General features: G+C 41.7%; 2 protein-coding genes across 3 annotated transcripts in view; one reads left to right on the top strand and one right to left on the bottom strand.

The window, feature by feature from the left end:
• The window catches only part of LIPA (lipase A, lysosomal acid type), a 123,368-nt gene that overhangs the window by 29,230 nt on the left and 73,776 nt on the right, over positions 1-20,362 (top strand). The gene's annotated exons all lie outside the window — the stretch shown is intronic.
• On the bottom strand, positions 341-10,780 carry IFIT3 (interferon induced protein with tetratricopeptide repeats 3). 2 transcript variants are annotated; one of them, XM_021071929.1, is made up of 3 exons: positions 10,621-10,780; positions 8,060-8,171; positions 341-2,337 (listed from the first exon to the last, which is right to left on the bottom strand). In XM_021071929.1, the coding sequence occupies exons 2-3, from the start codon at positions 8,062-8,064 to the stop codon at positions 813-815; spliced, it is 1,530 nt and encodes a 509-aa protein (XP_020927588.1). In that variant the 5' UTR covers positions 8,065-8,171; positions 10,621-10,780; the 3' UTR covers positions 341-812. The 2 variants fall into 2 exon arrangements, with proteins under 2 accessions (XP_020927588.1, NP_001191324.1); NM_001204395.2 differs by lacking the exon at positions 8,060-8,171 and having other exon boundaries at positions 10,621-10,733.

Raw genomic sequence — 20,362 nt, 5'->3', positions numbered from 1 at the left:
GAAGATCTTTGTCTCTATGGCCAGTCTAGTGCCGGTGCTCCTTACACTCTGTCTGGGAGGCAGATGCCCAGGTATTCCTAAGTGCAGGGCAAGCCTGGTTACCTGCAGCAGCTACTAACTGGGCATTGGGCTCAACTGAGGCCCCTGGTCAGGAATGGGAGTCATAGTTCCTGGGGCCCAAGGATGGGCTGGCTGCAGGGTCGGGGTATTAGTGCCAAGGAAGAGCTCCAATGGATATGTTGAGAATGGCATGGTATGGCTGTAACAATTACCCATCCTCCCCACCAAGAGAAACTTTGGGAATTAATCTTATTCTTAGATATACAAGTCACACGATTAATTCTGAATTGAAATTTTAGAATTTATTGTAGCATTACTGTAAGAATATTTATTGTAATATCACTATCAAAAATACATATACGTACATGGCTGAAGCCAAGGATAAGACTTAGGGAATATTCCAGGATTCCCCAAAAGCTAGTCTTCCAGAAGGCGCAGAAGGCTGGAGAACAGTTGGGTGAAAGACATGAGATTCTGTTTGTTGGTAATCTCCAGTTATGACCTTGGCAAGAAGGGCAGAAATGAAGGCTTTCTGGAGAACTGAGTGCATCATGCAGACCTGAAGCACTGATTCTAGTAGTAGTTCTTTCTAAAACCTGCAGACTAGAGAACTGTGTAGTGGCTGATAAGGACAGGGAAGACAGACATGAGAAAACAGCTCTCTAAAAATATGCCTCAAAGCAACAAGCAGGACCCTCTTGCTTGGCAATTTCAGACTGGGGAACTCCTGCCTTCCCACTCTCCTCCCCTTCTCAGCCACTATTCCAGGCGCCCTGACTCTCTGTTCCTTTCCTTTCCTTCCTGTCTCTGTCAGCCCCAGGGTCAGGAAGCTCCCTGAGAGTAGAGCCATCTGCACCCTGGTCCATTTCCTCAGTGCCTTCTTCCAGCTCAGATGCTGGCTGGAAAATGCTGCCTATGCCTGAAGGGCTGTTCCTTAGTAGGTAGCCCAGTTCCTTCTCATAGCATGCGGCTGCTTGCAGCAGGTCTCCATTCATCTTGTGAATTAATCCTCGGAGATACCATGAATTTGGTGCACTTTGTGGAAGCTGATTTGCAGCTCCATTCTGTAGTTGGTATTTCATCTTTTCCTTCTCAGTTGATTTCGTGTTTATGGACAAATTTTCTAAAGACTGTTGGGCTGCAGTGTCTTCAGACTTCTCGTGATACTCCTGAGAGTTGCAAGAGCGCTGATGAAGTTGTTGCGCCTCAGTGCTAGGGAGCTCCTTACTGAAAGCTGTCTGATGACATTCTCCTATTTCCAGGAGCTCAGTGCTATCAGAATATGCATACAGAGGATTTAGTCCCTTTTCAATAGCTTTATTCACATAGTCCTTGGCATATTTCCGTAGTTCTTCAATTATCTCTCTATTCCTGCTAGCTTCAGATTCTCCTGCATCCAGAAGTTGTTTGACTTTTGCCCTATAGCAGCATGCAATCTGGTGATAGAGGTAGCCATTGTTTGGTGTGGATTCCAGTGCCGTTAGAAATAGTTCAATAGCTTTGTCTAGATCACCCTTTACTCGGTAAAATTTGGCTGCACTGCGGAGGACATCTGTTTGGCGAGGAGCTTTTTCCAGGGCCTCTACAACCAACTCTTCCCCTTCAGCTTCTTCATTCATCTTCTGCAATGTCAGGGCCAAGAGAACTTTGATATACTGATTGTCAGGGCTCAACTCAATGGCCTCCTTGAGAATATCCACGGAGGACTGCTGCGCTGGTTTGCCATTCAGAAAGTACATCGCGATGGCCAGTCCAGAGGAGAATTCTGGGTTGTCGGGTTTCTCTTCCAGAGCCTTCTCAAAATACACCTTTGCCTTTTCAATTTGTTTTCCTCCACACTTTAGCAGTGTCCATCCTTCTTCACAGTCAAGCTCCGGACACTCAATACTGTAAGGATTTGAGAACTTCTCACATACTTGTTTCACCTTGTCTACATAAATTTGAGCTTCTGAGAGTCTTCCCAGGTGATAATAGACCCAGGCATAGTTTCCCCAGGTAACCAGGCTTCTGATTTCTGCCTGGTCAGTGTGTTCTTGCTGGATAAACTCTTCAGCTTGCTGTAAGTATTCCAGGGCAGCCTCATTTTGACCATTTAAATGTTTTATGTAAGCCAACAAGTTGTACATTGTCGCTTTGAACTCAGAGTTTAAAAGTTCAGTCTGGTTACACACTCTGTCTTCTAGATCATGCCAGACATGTTCTTCCTTAGGTAAGTTCCATGTGAAATGGCATTTCAGCTGTGGAAGGATCTTCTCCAGAGAATTCTTGTTGACCTCACTGTGGAGAAAATAAACATAGTCACTGTGATGTGCCCCTGCCAAGCACTGTTTGCTGTGATGCAGTTTCAGGTTATTTTGTATGTCAACCTGCCTGAGCCACAGGATGTCCCGCTATCTAGGTAAACATTAGTTCTGGTCATATCTGGAGTGGTGTTTCTAGAAGAGATTAGCATTTGAATCGGTAGACTGAGCAGAGCAGATTGTCCTCACTAGTGTGAATGGATACCATCCAACCTATTGAGGGCTGAATAGAACAAAAAGTGCAGGAAGGGCAAATTTGCTTCCTCTGCCTGGCTGCTTGAGCTGGGACACTGGTCTTCTCTTCTCCTCAGACTGGGAGTGACACTGTCAGTCCTCTAGTTTTCAGGTCTTTGAACTCAGGCTAGAATTATGCCACTGGCTTTCTTGAGTCTGCAGACAGGGGATCATGGGACGTCTCAGCCTCCATAATCACGTGCACCTCTGTTTCTCTCATTCTGTCTCTGACATTGTGTGTGTGTGTGTGTGTGTGTGTGTGTGTGAGCAACAGGTAAGTCTCTATTTTAACAAATAACTGTAGTATAAAAAATCTGACCTAAAAAGTAAAAAAAAGCAGATAAAAATAAATGTTTACAAATTTTTGTAGAAATAATGCAAAAGAAGATTTAAATTGTGCATGAGGAAAAACCAAAATGTGTCCAATTACATGAAGGCTCTTCCCTTACAAGAAATTGGGATAAAGCTGAAGACCCATTTTGGTTTCACTGTTGAAAAACATACAGAATAACTTAGAAAAGCTAGTTGAGGTCAAATGTTGGGAGCTCATTTCCCAATACCTTCCTACTTTTTGCTCTGGGGAAAGTTGACGACCACAGTGCAAGGCAGAGCTGATAGTAGAGCATCTGAGAATTCTCCATCTAGGAGTCCATCCTACATTAACCTTTAAGTGAAAGCTGAAGAAAATAAACCTTTAGTGAGGTTGGCTGAATGAATTTCTACCATTGCAGTGCTGAAAATAGTTGACTTCTTAGCCAGCCAATGCAGGGAAGAGCCTGGAACAACTTCTCTTCACAAATACCTCCTGCCTCTGCCCAGCCTTCATGGGTTGGGCCTGATGTCAACCAGCAGTGTGTGTGTGTGTGTGTGTGTGTGTGTGTGTGTGTGTGTGTGTGTGTATCTACTATTGGTTTTGTTTCTCTGAGAACCCTCACTAATGCACACCTCTAAATTTTCCTAGGCAGAGGAGGAGGTACCTTCCTCTTGCTTCCTGGGTTCACCTTTCTGTATCTGTGGTCTATGCAAGAAACCCACAAAGCACATCCCTTCTACTGTGTGGGCAGATATGCAGCAGGTGAGGTAAGGTGCATGAGGAGAGCACGGCAGTGGGAGGAACTGGGATCTCTCTTGTCCGGTTCAATTATGAAGTCAGGTTTATTTAGCCAGCCAGTGACCCTTCATAAAGCTACTTCTTTGTCTCACGTTGTTAGGTTTTAGAGATACTGAGAAAAATATAGGTTATCTTGGCCCTCCCTGACCCCCGGAGCCCACAGTCTGGTTAGGAGCCATGTAAAGAAAGAGATGGAACCCCAGGGGTGTTTGTCGCTGAGCTATGTGATTTAGTTCCTTTCCTCTCATCTTCTCCGCCTGTCCCTACAGTCACGCATATACTCATGAAGGCTCAGTTTCAACTGACTGAAGCAGTCACCCTGACCTAGGCCAGATCCCCAGAGAGAGTGAATTTGTTTCAAGAAATGAACAAACATGAGTTCCTATCGTAGCTCAGTGGAAACAAATCTGACTAGCATCTATGAGGACACAGGTTGGATCCCTGTAGCCTTGCTCAGTGGGTCAAGGATCCGGTGTTGCTATGAGCTGTGGTGTAGGTTGCAGACATGGCTCAGATCCTGCATTGCTGTGGCTGTGGCATAGGCCAGCAGCTACAGCTCCGATTTGACCCCTAGCCTGGGAACCTCTACATGCCACAGGTGTGGCCCTAAAAAGCAAAAAAAAAAAAAAAAAAAAAAGGAAATGAACAAACAAAAGGGATATATTTGTGTTTTGTGGTTGGAAGATACCAGGGGAAATCACTTGCCATATTTAAATAAGTTTCATAAATTCCTCAAGTGTGTTCTCATATCTGCATTTGCCTGGGCTTGCTGATTTTGTGTTCCTCCTTATTAGTAGATTCTTGGCACCATAAGAAAGAACCTCCTGTTGTCCATATTTTTGGATTTCATAGGCTTGCAGCAGTTTCAGAAAAATGTTATGAGCCAAATAGGGCTGCCAATTTATTTGGCAGTACAATGACATGGGGGGAAAATTCATCTCAAAAGATAACAGTCTGTTTTTACCAACATTTTATTTAAAAAAAGAGAAAAAGAATCATTTTTTTAATCACTGAAGAAGTAAAAAGAATATAATCTTAGAATAAAGGAAAGCTCTTTCATTGTCAAATATGTTTTGCTCAGAGGAACCCCTCACTTTATTTGCAGTTTACCATGGACCAGCACCAGGCACTGCTGCAAGTGCCCTGATCTACTTCCTGTCTCTTTCTCTGGCAATGCCCAACTAAATCATTTCTGATACAGTGTGATTGGATGTCAAATGCTTTATAGTGAAAGATGCAGAGGCAAGGGAATCAACCCAAGGCAAGGAGAGAGGGAGAAGTTGTCTATGCAGATATCTCTTTGTGTGTGTGTCTCTTTTCTTGGTGGTCTTTTTCATTCTCTTGGTGTGGCTAGAGTACCGCAATGCTAATAAAGTCTTTCCTCTCCATTTAGGGTTTTTCAGTTTTGCCTATCCTGGGGATTCTAGCTGCCCTGTGTGAAGAACAAGAGGTCAAAACTCAAACAATGTTGTGAAATAAATACTAGGGATAAGTTAGAAAGATGATCACTAAACAAATCTATAACTGTTGTAGCTAAAAATGTCACAATGGCATTTCTGTGTTTCAACTCATGTTAACTTTGCTGATTTCCCAATTAAGAGGTTGAGAAAGAGAAAGGAAATCATGGGTTTCAGATCAGTGGACTGTGTCTGTAGATATGTGGGTGTATATAGGTGCCTGAAAATAATAAACACTCTAAGGATTGATAGAGAGTATTTGTCCAGCTTCTCAGTGAGTCTGCAGAAAGACAGGCAAATTTGGATGTTTTTACTTCAACAAAATCAGAAACCACCTTGCCAATTTAATAACACTATCTTTTTTTCTAAGGGGGTTGGTGAGGAAAGGCAGGTCTTATCAATGAACTGGAAAGAACTTTGCCAACAAACTTTTAAGCACTTATTGACAAAGATTCTTCTTCCAAGATGAAACACATGCCAACCCTGTCATATATAAGCTTCAGGAGATGTCAGTTGCTCAAGAAAGTGCAGGGCAAGCAGAAAAGTTCTCAACATTCCTAAATCTGTGAGAGAGCCCTTAATATGGTACTCCTGGGGACATTCTATCTATGCCACCAGTTCACCAGTGCTAGAACTGGCCATGCTAAGAAATGTATGGTAATGCTGAACAATTTATTCAGGAAGATAGCCAGCTGTGTAAGTGGTGTCAAGATTGTAACACCTATTGAAAATTGGTGTTTTGTTTTTTTAGGGCCGCACTCACAGTATATGGGGGTTCCCAGGCTAGGGGTCTAATCAGAACTACAGCTGCCGGCCCATGCCACAGCCACAGCAACTCGGGATCCAAGTCATGACCCGTGACCTGTGACCTACACGACCACTCAATGCAATGCCGGATCCTTAACACACTGAGTGAGGCCACAACCTCATGGTTCCTAGTTGAATTTGTTTTCTCTGCACCACAACGGGAACTCCCATCTTAGTGATTCTTGTCACCTTCTAAGTAGTTAGAGTATATAAATTACTATGTTTTTCCACTCCTTTGGATTTTCATTACTGATTTAATGTATACTAATTGACAATTAAATGCATCATATGTAATTGACATGTCTATAGTAATGTTAACATATTTGACTCAGTAGATCAAAATGAAACGTGAAGATAATGCTGATCTAATAAAAAATTTAAAAAAGCTATTGCCTTTTTAAAAACCAGTGCTCCACTTGACAGTTTCCTCGCTGAGTAATTTATCTCCTATATGCTTTTGAAAATTGCCCTACATACTCTTTAAATGCATAAAATTTAATAAATTATTGAATAATAATTATGTTTAGAAATTTCAAGGGAGGACAAGCAGGTAGGACGATGGATTCAGTAACTTGATAAGAGAATGTCTAAGTTAAGGTGGGAAACTTGGGGAATTGAACGCTCTTCCTACCTGGAGATTTGGTATCTAGTAGAAAATATGGGGAGGGATTGATTGTTTCATGACCGTAAGTTATAGCCATGAGGTTTTTGCTGACCAAAGTAGATAAAAACCAGCACTGCTAATCCTTGGGACATATCCAGAATCAACCCATTTCAGTCTTTCCCCTTCTCCTGCTGATCTGGAGGGTGACAGCCTATTGCCACATCTCCTTCCTGGGCCTATTCAAAGCCAGGTCTAGAGTAGAATCTTGAAATTTTGCAGAAAGAGGCGCTGTTTAAATGGTAAGCATAGGAGCTTCCAGGGAAACCTCTGAGACAGCTTGACCCTGGGTGTTCTGGTTATGCTCCAAGGGAGCAAATGACTGTGAAGGGACAGGCAGACCTCATGCCCAGTTAGCTGTTCAGAATAGGCACAACCTGAGGAGCCCATCACTTCAAAAGTGAGCCAGGGAACCCACTAGAACAGTTCTTCTCACCCTTAAGTGTGCACAAGGACCATCACTTGAGTATCTTGTTGGAATGCAGATCTGGATTCAGCGGGTCTGCAATGCTGCCTTTGTAGCAGCCTCCTTGGGGTGTTAGATTCAGACCACACCGTGAGTAGCAGGGTGCCAGGAGGACTTCATTTTTTGGCAGTGATTTCCAATCTCCAGTTTCTCATCCCTAAAAAACCCTTTAAAGGGGCAAGCCCCAGCCAGCTTTGGGCTTCCTCCATTCACATTTACACGCAAACAGTGCAGGTAACATTTAGTGTGTTTATGGAGTACCTTTCAAATTTAAATTGGTATTTTTTTCTAGGCCTTATTTCAGATCTATTCAATTATGATTTCAGAATGCAGGACCTGGGAATTTGCATTCTGGTAGCACACTCAGGTTAGGTGTAGTGCACGGTGTCTGCCACCCAGTTTGAGAGACCTTGCAAAACCTGCTCCCTGTTCATAGTTCACACAGGAGGGCCAGCAGGTCAGTAAGAAGATGGCTTAGGTAGACATGTTCCCCACTTCTGAAAGAACAGATTTCAAGGCAAAAGCAACCTCATTATGAATCCAAGTTTTATAGTGCTGAATAAATCCTTAGCAATCAGAACAATACTCGCAAACCTCAGATTTAGTCCTTTCACATATAAGAAACAAAAGGGGAACTGGGACCCCCAGCAACTTTCCTCTAGTCCCCAGCTTTCATTGACCAAATTTTGCCTGAACAAAACCTCCTGGGCTCTCCCAACATCCCCCATCTCTTCCAGCTGCCAGCAGCCAGCTCTAGATCAGTGGCTGTGACTCTAAATCAGCAAGAGCCACAGAACTAAAAACGCATGAGTCAGTAAGATAGATTTATGATCAAATTAACGAAATGCACATTTAATCAATCTATCAGCAAACACTGAAAGGACACTCTTCCGGAAGCTGCACTCAAGAACGAGATTTTTGAGAGAGTCTCAACTTTCTATTAGAGAAGCAGTGAGTATTTACCTCATGATAGCTCCTTCCCTGCAACCTGAAAAGCTGGGATTCAGGCGGATTTGTGGATCAAAAGCAAATGCAGAGGAGGTTCCCACTCAGGATTCTAGCCGTCAGGTCTTTGCTTTTAAAAGGAAAACAAAACTGAGGCAATGCTGCCAAGATTCCTGCCGAGGAGAAACTGAAACTGAATGTGTAGCCCTGAGCTCAGTTCTCTGCTGGGAGTACCGTTCTACACAGATTCCGCAACTGTGTTTGCCAGTGTGAAAGAAAGCATTAGGGATGTAGTACATATAGGCCCTCCTCCCGGAGATTCAGATGCAACCTGGGGGTGGGCTTGGACTCAGGAATCTGCATTTTAACAAGCACCCTGGATAGTCTATTGTAGGAGTTCTTGTGTCACATTTGAGAAGCACAGTCCTGGAGGTATGCTGAAAAGCAGTTTCCCATTTACTTGTGAGACATGCTGTGGTGTACCACACAGTACCACACAGTGAGTCAGACAGTCTGGAGTAAAGGAAAATAACCGCAGAAAACCTGCATTTGATTATTGCTTTGATCAGCTCTGGGATGTTTCTGGAATCATATCACTTAGCCGCATGTCCTCACTTCTGAAATGGTCTGGAATAAATTGCCTTTTCCCTTTCACCCAAGTGATAGGAAACTGTGCCCTAAGGAGATCCACTTTTACGTTCATCTTGGGTGTGGCTCTGGGCACTCTAAGGAGGGGTCCTCACTGTCTAAATAGGGGCTCCGAGGCCTGAGTCTTTCCTGTCTCTGTCTCTTCTCTCTAATGAGAGTGTAATTAAAAGCCTCAGGATATTTTGCCCTTTGGACCTTTGTACCCAGAGCCAACACTGGAGATTGGCATCTTAGTAATGACCCTGCTCTGACACCTACTTTCTATATGACCTCTTGGCCAAGTAATTTGCCTTTTGAGCCCCATTTTACTCATTTAGAAAATGAGGCCGATAAAAGCAATAGGTTCCTTCCTAGGGCTGCTGGGAGGCTGATAGAATATATGACAGAGTGTGTCTCCAACTACTGATCACACAGGAAATGTTACTGCCATGATTACTGGTCTCTTGGTATTGTAATTTTAAGTGAATTCTGAGTGTGTGAAGGGGCAACAGAGTGTTTGAGTGGATGGGTCAGAGAAATGCACTCATCACCCAGCCAGCAGGTATGAGAGGTTTCCCGAGGTGGCTTCCCCCTTTGACAATGCTTAGCACAGCTGGGGAGGGGCAGCCCAACCTGCCTCTGTCCCTATAACCTCTGAGAGCAGGGCACCTTGATGTGGTGTCAGGACAGTGACTCTGGACACAACCAAGCACAGGTCATTGCCAAACTCCCTAGACAGGCTAGCTACCAAGATGCTGGGCAGAGCTAGGTTTTTCTGGTCAACCTACTCATGCAGACACAATTAACATCATTTGTAACCAGGAGACTATCATACAGGAAAGGGTGACCTGAGGCACTTGGCAGTGAATTCTTCCTATCCATCCTATCTTCAGATACAAGCCTGCAGAGCATTTGGGAGCCCTTGAGTCTCCCTGTCCTCCCTCCCCCAGTGATCACTAGGATGCTCCCTCTCCAGGCAATCAACCCCTCAGTCCCCATAAGTGTTTGATGGGAAAGTTTTCCTTTTCTCTCAGCTCTGTCTTTCCTGAGGCTCTATCTGATGGTAGAGCTGGAGCACATCTATGTGCATCTTTTGAAATCAAGTTTTCTAAGATTATGCTTTAGATTCTAACAAAGTGCACCCATTTAAAGAATAGCTTGATGAATTTTGACAAATGTATATACCCATGTAACCACCACCACCATCTCCTCTTTGCATCATCCCCAAAGATTTTCCTGTGTGCCTTCCTAGTTAAGCCCAATCCCACCCTCCACCATCCCATCCCCAGGCAACCACTGCCCATTGCTCTGCTTTCCTTCACTAGAAATTAGATCAGTATTAGGAAAGAGATTAGGTCGTTATGTTTTGAAGAGATATGATTTTCTGCTGCTCACCAGCCCTCATTACAGCAAAAATAAGAAGAAACACCAAGCTTTGGGTTTGTTTTCATATGAGAAATGGAAAAAAAAAGTCCATTTGTAAAAATGGTTTTTTCCACTTCCCATCTTGAAGTGATCAAATTTTCAAGGCAAAATTCCCAACATGAGTTGGCTTTGTACTACTAATTTCATCTTTAATAGCATCTGCTAAAAAGAAATGCTTACTTTTAAAATGGTAAGAAGAAAGCCTCTTAGTCCTTCCAAAGAAAACAACAACAGAAACTCCTCCTCCCCACAAGAGTAAGTCCTTTAGATCTAACTTTGACTCAGCAAATGTTGTGCCCAACTGGATATGACCACTCCTGCCAAGCAGCTCTTTCATCCGGTTCCTGGCTCCCACCTCCACCTGGGAATCTTAGGGAATTTGAGTCCATACACCAGAAAAAGTCACAAAAATAGCAAGTGCCCATATTGAAAAGGCACGTTTAGCCCACAAGCAGCAGGACGCACCGGAGAGGCTCGGCTTACAATTTGCATTGGAGAAAAAGGATGCTCGCTGTTATCTCACTCACCTCATGATGGCGGTCTGTTCTCTGCTGTTCTGAAAGCTGGGGTCCAAGCTGATTTGCCCTTCAGAAACGTGCCTCAAGTAAATAGGAAGGAGCTATATAAAAGGGAAATGGGGCGGGGAGGATGCATCAGCTGATGCTTTCTCCCTGTGTGTGAGTGATTGCCTTTATGAAAGGGAAGAGGAACTGGAAAGTGAAACTGCTTTAACATCAAGAGGAAGAAAAGGAAACTATGGTTGAGATCTGCCATGACTCAGTAGAAGAAAATTGTTTATTTATTTTTTGGGGGTAGTTTTTAAAAAATTTTTTATTACTCAAATGAATTTATCACATCTGTAGTTGTATAATGATCATAACAATCTGATTTCACAGGATTTCCATCCCACAGCCCAGGCACATCCCCCCACCCCCCAAACTGTCTCCTCTGGAGACCATAAGTTTTTCAATGTCTGTGAGTCAGCATCTGTTCTGCAAAGAAGTTCAGTCTGTCCTTTTTTCAGATTCCACATGTCAGTGAAAGCATTGGATGTTGGTGTCTCATTGTACGGCTGACTTCACTTAGCATGATAGTTTCTAGGTCCATCTATGTTGTAAAAAATGCTGGTATTTCGTTCTTTTTAATGAATGAGTAATATTCCATTGTGTATATGTACCACATCTTCTTGATCCACTCCTCTGTCGATGGACATTTAGGTTGTTTCCATGTCTTGGCTATTGTGAATAGTGCTGCAATGAACATCAGAGTACATGTGTCTTTGCGAGTCGTGGTTTTCTCTGGGTAGATGCCCAGGAGTGGGATTGCTGGATAAAATGGTAGTTGTATGTTTAGTTTTCTGAGGAATCTCCATACTGCTTTCCACAGTGGTTGCACCAATTTACAATCCCACCAACAGTGTACTAGTAGAAGAAAATTGTTTAAACTCATGACTCTGAAACTACAGCTTGAGGTGGAAGCAGTCCCAGAAATCTGACCCTAACTCCAGGGTGGATCCTGGGAAACTGCATTTTTACTAAAGTCTGCAGGAGATCCTGAAGTCAGGGTTTCTGGGAGCACATGATGTGGAAGACTGCTCCAGAAATACGTCATAAAAAGTAGCTCATCAAGTAAATTTACTATAGAGAGACAGTTTGCACCTTGAGACCTGGGTTTAATTGTGTGTTCACTTTGCTAACTCTGGAATTATCTATGAGTCAAATTCCAGAGCCTAAATTTTTTTTCCCCTGGTGCTAAATATAGGAAGCCAAGCCCTGGAGTGACTCCTGAGCATGTTACCTCTCTGAAGTCTAAGGAAATCATTAGTTTGTCCAGCCGGAAAAGGGGAAATAGTAACATGGATAATATTGTTGGCTAGCTGCCTCGTTGATAAATTTATGTATTTAAACTTTGAACTCTGAAGGAATGATAATACCCGGAGAGATTTTTTAAAAATAAACATTTCTATGATGTAAATAGCCATAAAAACATCCAGAGCCACCATCTGGCATCTGCCAATTTTTCTAGCTGACCCATTTCCTACCCAGCACTTCCCTTCCCCCTTTCCCAAAATCTTGACGTCAAAACAGCAGCTTTCCCCCATTTTCTCTGAGACCCAGGAGGGCCAAAGCAACAGCCTTTTGCTTTTTTTCTGCCTGCCTTACCCAGGGTTGAAGGAAGGGATCCATCCTTATTGTTCAGAGGCAAAAACTCCCTCCCCTAAATCAGGTTGAGAAGGAACCAGCCAGCTCTTACATACTCCTGACTGTTTTTCTCTCCCACTGCAGTTTATTTTTTGTTTCCCTGCTTCCTCCTACCTCTGAAGTCATTTCATGTACTGTCCTGTGCCACCTGAGCCTCGCATAAAAACAAACAAACCAGCAAAACACTATCATGGCTGATTTGAAGATGACGGAATTGTCATTAATAGGAGAAAGGCTCCCTTCATTCTGAAACTCAGAAAGTAGAGACTCTTGAGTAACAAAACTGACAGTTGTACACCCCCCCCCCCCCATAATGGGGGTATCATAAGATACTTTAAGTTCAGAGATTGTGTTATGTCTGGTGAAAGTAACCTATGACTGGGAAAGTCTGTAATTCTTTTGGCTGTCTTAACATTTGATACCCTGTTAGTAATAAAGTGACCTACCTTTATATCTTTTATAGTATCACCCAGGTAAGAGGGGCCTCCACTTTGGGCCATGTGCTTTAATGGACCCCACATTCCATAGACACAAAATGTAAATTTTTAAAAGAACAAATGGCATCTCTGTTACTGAGAATCAAGTGCTTAATCCTGGCATAGTAGAACTTGAAACCCTAAACATCCTACCTTCTTCCCTCAAAGAAAAGGAGAGCGTATAAGCGTGAACTGGAGATGGGCACTTGCCATCTGCCTCTGCATGGATTGAATCATGAACCACTGCAGCTGCCGCCCCTCACCACTCCCTGAAAGGAGCTCAGGGTGGGGGTCAGGAGTGAGGCATGCTGTGCTCTGGGAAAACTGGCAAAACAGGTCTTCGGATATATATTTTCAGGAGACGATTTTATGAGCCCAATTCTTGCATCTCCTCATATCTTGAAAAGCGCTAAAATCCTTCATGGTGACCTCTTCTTCTTGGGACTGGCAGTAACGTTCTGTTGACCAGCAGTGACTTTCTGTAAAAATGTGTGCTTGGTTGCATGTACCTCTCCTTCACCAAAATCACATATATGCTGACATTCCCCCCTACCTCAAAGGAGAGGTATTTTAGAGCTATCTGAAATGCTGCCTCTGTAGTCCTTATTTTGCTTCGGATAAAACTTAACTCTCAACCTTTAGGTTGTGCATATTTAAGTTGACGTAAGTTTCTGTGTTGTGAGGGTGTTGATTTTACAGATTCACAGTACACTGGAATGCAGAAAGAATCAGAAGTGGTTAAATCAAAGAAAAGGCAAATATACTGAACTGGTCAAAGCCTTCATCTCAGCCTGAATGCAATGCATTCTTACATTAAGAAGTTATTTTCCAGTATAGCGTCGCCAGCTGTCTGCTTTCTTGCTTCTCTTCTTGTTCTAATTCCTGGCTTATGAAGCACTCAGGAATTAGCGTGGTATTTGCAACAGCTGCATAGAGTGGTTGAATAACATTCTGTGTAGTAAGAAATTCATAATGTGCTTAAACTTGTACACATGTAGTTTTAGACTTACAGTTTGAGTCCAATTTTCTTCTGCTTTTGAATGCTTCCTTTAAGATAATTTGCTAATGAATGGTTATTTGGAATGAGTATTTAAAAATAAAATCAAGGAGTTCCCATTGTGGCGCAGCAGAAATGAATCCGACTAGGAACCACAAAGTTTCAGGTTCGATCCCTGGCCTTGCTCAATGGGTTAAGGATCTGGCATTACCGTGAGCTGTGGTATAGGTTGTAGGCACTGCTCAGATCTGATGTTGCTGTGGCTCTGGCGTAGGCCAGCAGCAACAGCTCCGATTAGACCCCTAGCCTGGGAACCTACATATGCCGTGGGTGCGGCCCTAAAAAAGACAAAAATAAAATAAAATAAAAATAAAATCATGAGGAACCAGATTTTCATATTTATACCTTACTTGGAAAATAGAATACGGAATTTCTCTAATATGTGTCTTGAGTGCAAAAGTAATGACTATACTTAACATGCTAGTATTAAAAAGGGCATAGCAGTACAAACAAACTGAGCTTAAAAATAGGAGGTGGTAGGGAGCTCCTGTTGTGGCTCGGAGACAATGACTCTGATTAGTAACCATGAGGACACGGGTTTGATCCCTGGCTTTGCTCAGTGGGTTAGGGATCTGGCATTGCTGTGAACTGTGGTGTAGTTTGCAGATGCAGCTTGGATCTGGCATTGCTGTGGCTATGGTGTAGGCCAGTGGCTACAGCTCTGATTCTGTCCTAAAAAGACAAAAATAAAATAAAATAAAGAAGGTGATGAAAGAAAAACTCTTTTTTTCATTTTAAAAGTTTTATTGAAGTATAGCTGATTTACAATGTTGTGATAATTTCTGCTATACAACAAAGTTATTCAGTTATACATATACACACAAACATTCTTTTTCAGATTCTTTTCCCCCATTGACCTTCACAGACTATCGATTGGGTAGAGTTTCTTGTGTTGTACAGCAGGTCCCCATTGACTTATCATTCCATATACCATAGAGCGCATATGCCTATCCCAAACCCCCGGTCCATCCCTCCTCCCACTACCTATCCCTTTTGGTAACCATAAGTTTGTTTTCCAAGTCTGTGAGTCTGTTTCTGTCCTGTAGATAAATTCATTTGTATCCTTTTTAAGATTCCACATGTAAGTGATATCATACGGTGTTGTCTTATTTCACTGTCTGACTTCACTTAATATGATAATCTCTAGGTCCATCCATGTTGCTGCAAATGACATTATTTCATTCTTTTTCTATGGCAGAGTGATACTCCATTGGATATATGTACCACATCTTCTTTATTCCTCTGTCAATAGATGTTAATATTGCTTCCAAGTCTTGGCTATTATAAATAGTGCTGCAATGAACATTGGAATCCACATATCTTTTTGATATGTTTTCTCTGGGTAGATGCCCATGAATGGGATTGCTATGTCATATGGTAGGTAGTTCTATTTTTAGTTTTTTGAGGAGCCTCCATACTGTCTTCCATTGTGGTAGTAACAATTTACATTCCCACCGACAGTGTAAGAGGGTTCCCTTTGCTCTCCATCCTTTCTAGCACTTATTGTGTGTAGACATTTTCATGATGGCCATTCTGACTGGTATAAGGTGGGACCTCATAGTAGTTTTGATTTGTATTTTCTCTAATGATTAGTAATCTTTTCTTTTCTTTTTTTCTTTTTTGCCTTTTCTAGGTCCGCTCCTGTGGCACATGGAGGTTCCCAGGCTAGGGGTCCAATCAGAGCTGCAGCCCCTGGCCTATGCCAGAGCCACAGCAACTCGGGATCCGAGCCGCGTCTGAGACTTACACCACAGCTCACGGCAATGTTGAATCCTTAACCCACTGAGCAAGGGCAGGGATCGAACCTGCAACCTCATGGTTCCTAGTCAGATTCGTTAACCACTGTGCCACGACGGGAACTCCTTCATGTGTTTTTTTTGACATCTGTTTGTCTTCTTTGGAGAAATGTCTCTGTAGGTGTTCTGCCCATTTTTTTATTGCGTTGTTTTTTTGATATTGAGCTTCATGAATTTTTGTATATTTTGGAGATTAATCCCTTGTCAGTCCCATCATTTGCAAAGATTTTCTCCCATTCTGTGGGTTGTCTTTTCATTTTGTTTATGGTTTCCATTGGTGTGCAAAAACTTTTAAGTTTTTTAGATCCCATTTGTTTATTTTTGTTTTTGTTTTCATTACTGTAGGAGGTGGATCTGAGAAAATATTGCTGCAGTTTATGACAGAGAGTGTTCTGCCTATGTTTTCCTCTAAAAGTTTTATATCATCTGGTATTATACATAGGTCTTTAATTCATTTTGAGATTGTTTTGTGTGAGTGTATGTGTGTGTTTGTACGGGGTTAGAGAGCATTCTAATTGCATTTTTTTTTTTTGCATGTAGCTGTTCAGTTTTCCAGTCACCACTTATTAAAGAGGCTTTCTTTTCCCCATTGTATATTCTTGCCTCCTTTGTCACAGATTAGTTGACCATGAGTGCATGGGTTTATTTCTGGGCTTTCTATCTTGTTCCATTGATCTATATTTCTGTTTTTGTGCCAGTACCATACTGTTTTGATTACTGTATAGCTTGGCAGTATAGTCTGAAGTCAGGGAGCCTGATTCCTCTAGCTCCAGTTTTCTAAGGACTTCTTTGACTATTTGAGGTCTGTTCTGTTTCCATACAAATTTGAGAATTTTTTGTTCCAGTTCTGTGAAAAGTGCCATTGGTAATTTGGTAGGGATTGCATTGAACCTGTAGATTGCTTTGAGGAGTATAGGCATTTTGACAATATTGATTCTTCCAATTCAAGAGCATGGTGTATCTTTCCATCTGCTTATGTCATCTTTGATTTCTTTTATCAGCATCTTGTAGTTTTCAGCATACAGATCTTTGGTCTCTTTAGGTAGGTTTATTCTTAGGTATTTTATTCTTTTTGATGTGATGGTAAATAGGATTGTATCCTTAATTTCTCTTTCTGATCTTTAATTGTTAGTATATAGAAATGCAGTAGATTTCTGTGTATTAATTTTGTATCCTGCAGCTTTCCCAAATTCATTGACAAGCTGTAACAGTTTTCTGATAACAACTAGGATTTTCTATGTGTACTGTCATGTTATCTGCAGACAGTAATAGTTTTACTTCTTCTTTACCAATTTGAATTCCTTTCATTTCTTTTTCTTCTCTGATTGCCATGTCTAGGACTCCAAAAGTATATTGAATAAAAATGCTGAGAGTGGATATCCTTTTCTTGTTTTTGATCTTAGTGGGAAGTCTTTCACTATTGAGAATGATGTTCTCTGTGGATTTGTCATATATTGCCTTTATTATGTTGAGGTAGGTTCCCTCCATGCCCACTTTCTGAAGGGTTTTTATCAGAAATGGGTATTGGATTTTATCCAAAGCTTTTTCTACACTTATTGTGATGATCATATGTTTTTTTATTCTTTAGTTTGTTAATGTGGTGTATCACACAGATTAATCTGTGGATATTGAAAAGTCTTTGCATTCCTGGGATAAATCCCACTCTTTCATGGTGTATGATCCTTTTAATGTATTGTTGGATTTGGTTTGCTAGTATTTTGTTGAGATTTTTTTTTCCCTTTAGTCTTTTTTTGGGGGGCCACATCAGCGACATATGGAAGTTCCCAGGCTAGGGGTTGAATTGGAGCTGCAGCTGCTGGCTTACACCACAGCCACAGCAGTGCCAGATCTGAGCCATATCTGCACCCTACACCACAGCTCGTGGCAACACCAGATCCTTAACCCACTGAGTGAGACCAGGGATCAAACCTGTGTCCTCATGGATGCTAGTCAGATTTGTTTCTGCTGATCCATGATGGGAACTCCTGTTGAGGATTTTTGCATCTATGTTCATCAGTGATATTGGCCTGTAATTTTCTTTTTTAGTGGTATCTTTGTTTGGTTTTGGTTATCAGGGTGATAGTGCCCTCATAGAATGAGTTTGGGAGTGTTCCCTTCTCTGCAGTTTTTCTGAAGAATTTCAGAAGGATAGGTGTTAACTCTTCTCTAAATATTTAATGGAATTAACCTGTGAAGCCATCCAGTCCTGGACTTTTGTTCATTGGAAATTTATTTATTTTGTCTTTTTGCCTTTTTCTAGGGCCGCACCCCGTGGCATATGGACTTTCCCAGGCTAAGGGTCTAATCGGAGCTGTAGCTACCTCACTGGCCTATGCCACCGCCACAGCAACCTGGGATCGGAACCACGTCTGTGACCTACACCACAGCTCATGGCAACACTGTATCCTTAACCTATTGAGTGAGGCCAGGGATCGAACCCGCAATCTCACAGTTTCTAGTCGGATTCATTAACCACTGAGCCATGACAGGAACTCCTGTTGGAAGTTTTTAAATCACTGTTTCAATTTCAGTACTTGTGATTGGTCTGTTCATCTTTTCTGTTTTTTCCTGGTTCAGTCTTGGAAGATTTACCTTTCAAAGACTTTGTCCATTTCTTCTAGGTTGTCCATTTTATTGTCATATAGTTGTTTGTAGTAGTCTCTTAGGATCCTTTGTATTTCTGTGATGTCCATTGTATATTTTTCACTTATAATTTTATTGGTTTGAGCCCTCTCCTTTTTTTTTTTCTTGATGAGTCTGGCCAAGGGTTTATCAATTTTGTTGATCTTTTCAAAGAACCAGCTTTTAGTTTCTTTGATCTTTTCTATTGTTTTCTTTGTTTCTATTTCATTTATTTCTGCTCTGATCTTTATGATTTCTTTCCTTCTAAGCTTGCTTTCTTGATATACATTTAAGCAAGTATATATGAGCAAGAGTGTTCATTCTTTTTAAAAATAGCCATGATTAAATGTAATTCACATAGCATACAATTCACGCATTTAATCCATTCAATTCAGTAGTTTCAGCATTTCACAAAGCAGTGCGAACATTACCCCGGAAAGAAACCCTCTACCCTTTTGCTATCACCTTCAAACCTCTCATCCTTCCCAGCCCTAGGCAACCACTAATCTACTTTCTGTTTCTTGTAGATGTGCCTACTCTGCACATTTCATATAAATATATATTATACATGTCCTTTTTGTGACTGTCTTCTTTCATTTAGCATAATGTTTGCAGATTTCATCTATGTTGTGGTAGGTTATCAGTAAGTGCTTTATTTTTGTTGTCAGTAATATTCTACTGTGTGGATGTACTTTATTTAATACCTCAATTCATTATTTGATAGATCCACCTCTTGGCTATGGTGAATAACACTGCTATCTACATTGATACAAGTTTATGTGAATGTGTGTTTTCATTTATCTTGGGTCTATGCTAGGAATAAAGTTGCAGGGTCACATGGTAACTTTCTGTTAAAGAATTTGAGCAACTACCAAAGTGTTTTCCAAAGGCACTGCACCACATTTACAGTAAGGATTTTAGTCAATTTTCTTCTGTGTGGTCTCCCAAGAAGATGTAGATTATCAGCAATAAGGCAGCTGTGCTGTAACTTATTTTTAAAAATTTGTAATTCATCAAATCAGGTTACTCCCTTCACAAAAAAAGGTGATGGGGGAAACGAAACAGGAGCCTGTGGAGCATGAAACAGGAGCCTGCATTTTCCAGGTTGGCATCCAGAATTGATCATGCACATGGTAGGGATCCTAAAACAGTTATTGTGTGTGTGTGTTTATCTTCAGGAAACTAACACTTCCATGCTTCCTGTTGTGCTGGACATAGGTTGTGAAAGTCACAGCATGAAGTGGGAAGAAAGATGAAAGCTCTATGGAAAAAAAGGGGCTGGGAGCAGAACCTGATAGATTTTTCACTGAGGACTCTGAGAATGAGAAATTATTAGTACTAATTAGAACCCACACAGGAATGAGAGAAGTTCTCCTCACTCCTTCATGGGCACCAAAACACTTGAGAACATCTTTGGCAGGGTTATTAGTACTTACCAGGTGGCAATTAAATGTGGAGAATGATGAGATGTGTGAAAGCAGTCTTTTAGTGGGCAGAGGACATTGAGGGGTGTGGGTGCTGGAGCAATACAAACAGCAGGTGTGGTCAGATAATTCTGACAGACTTGGCCCCCAACACTTAGGAGACACCTGTTGGGGGCTTGTTATTTATCTGCGTGAGTGTTTGATAGGAGGGAGATGCACTGAGAGGTGTCGTTAAGGGCCAGGGAATTCTAAGTCATTCCAAATAATATGGCTTCATTTGTTATTCCTGGAGAATGAGATTTCAGGAAACATGAGCTACATATGTAATTTTCTTTATTGGTTTCCAATAATTTCCGTTAGCTTTAAGTCCTCAAATAAATGCTAAGTGTAATATGACATACATCTCATCCTTACCTTTTCTACCTGTTTCTGTTTGGTCTCCTGTTCCAGCAAGGGTTTGGGTGGCATGACATGCAAGGTGTACCTTTCTCTGTAAGTGCCCATGGTCCTCTCTCAAGGTCAGTGTACTTGCCCATCTTACCTTCCATTTATAACATTCCTGGTTCTTCTCCCCAAGTACAAGATCCAATAACAGGTTACTCAGGCAAAATGAGCTAAACTTTCTCTTGAAATGGATACTTGTCCAATTCATTCCAATAGAATGTTTACCTTTGTAGCCAGTGTGAGTTATAG

Source organism: Sus scrofa, chromosome 14 (genome assembly GCF_000003025.6).
Source record: "Sus scrofa isolate TJ Tabasco breed Duroc chromosome 14, Sscrofa11.1, whole genome shotgun sequence".
NCBI lineage: Eukaryota > Metazoa > Chordata > Mammalia > Artiodactyla > Suidae > Sus > Sus scrofa.
The sequence above is the reverse complement of the archived record's forward strand: the minus strand, read 5'-3'. Positions and strand labels throughout refer to the sequence as shown.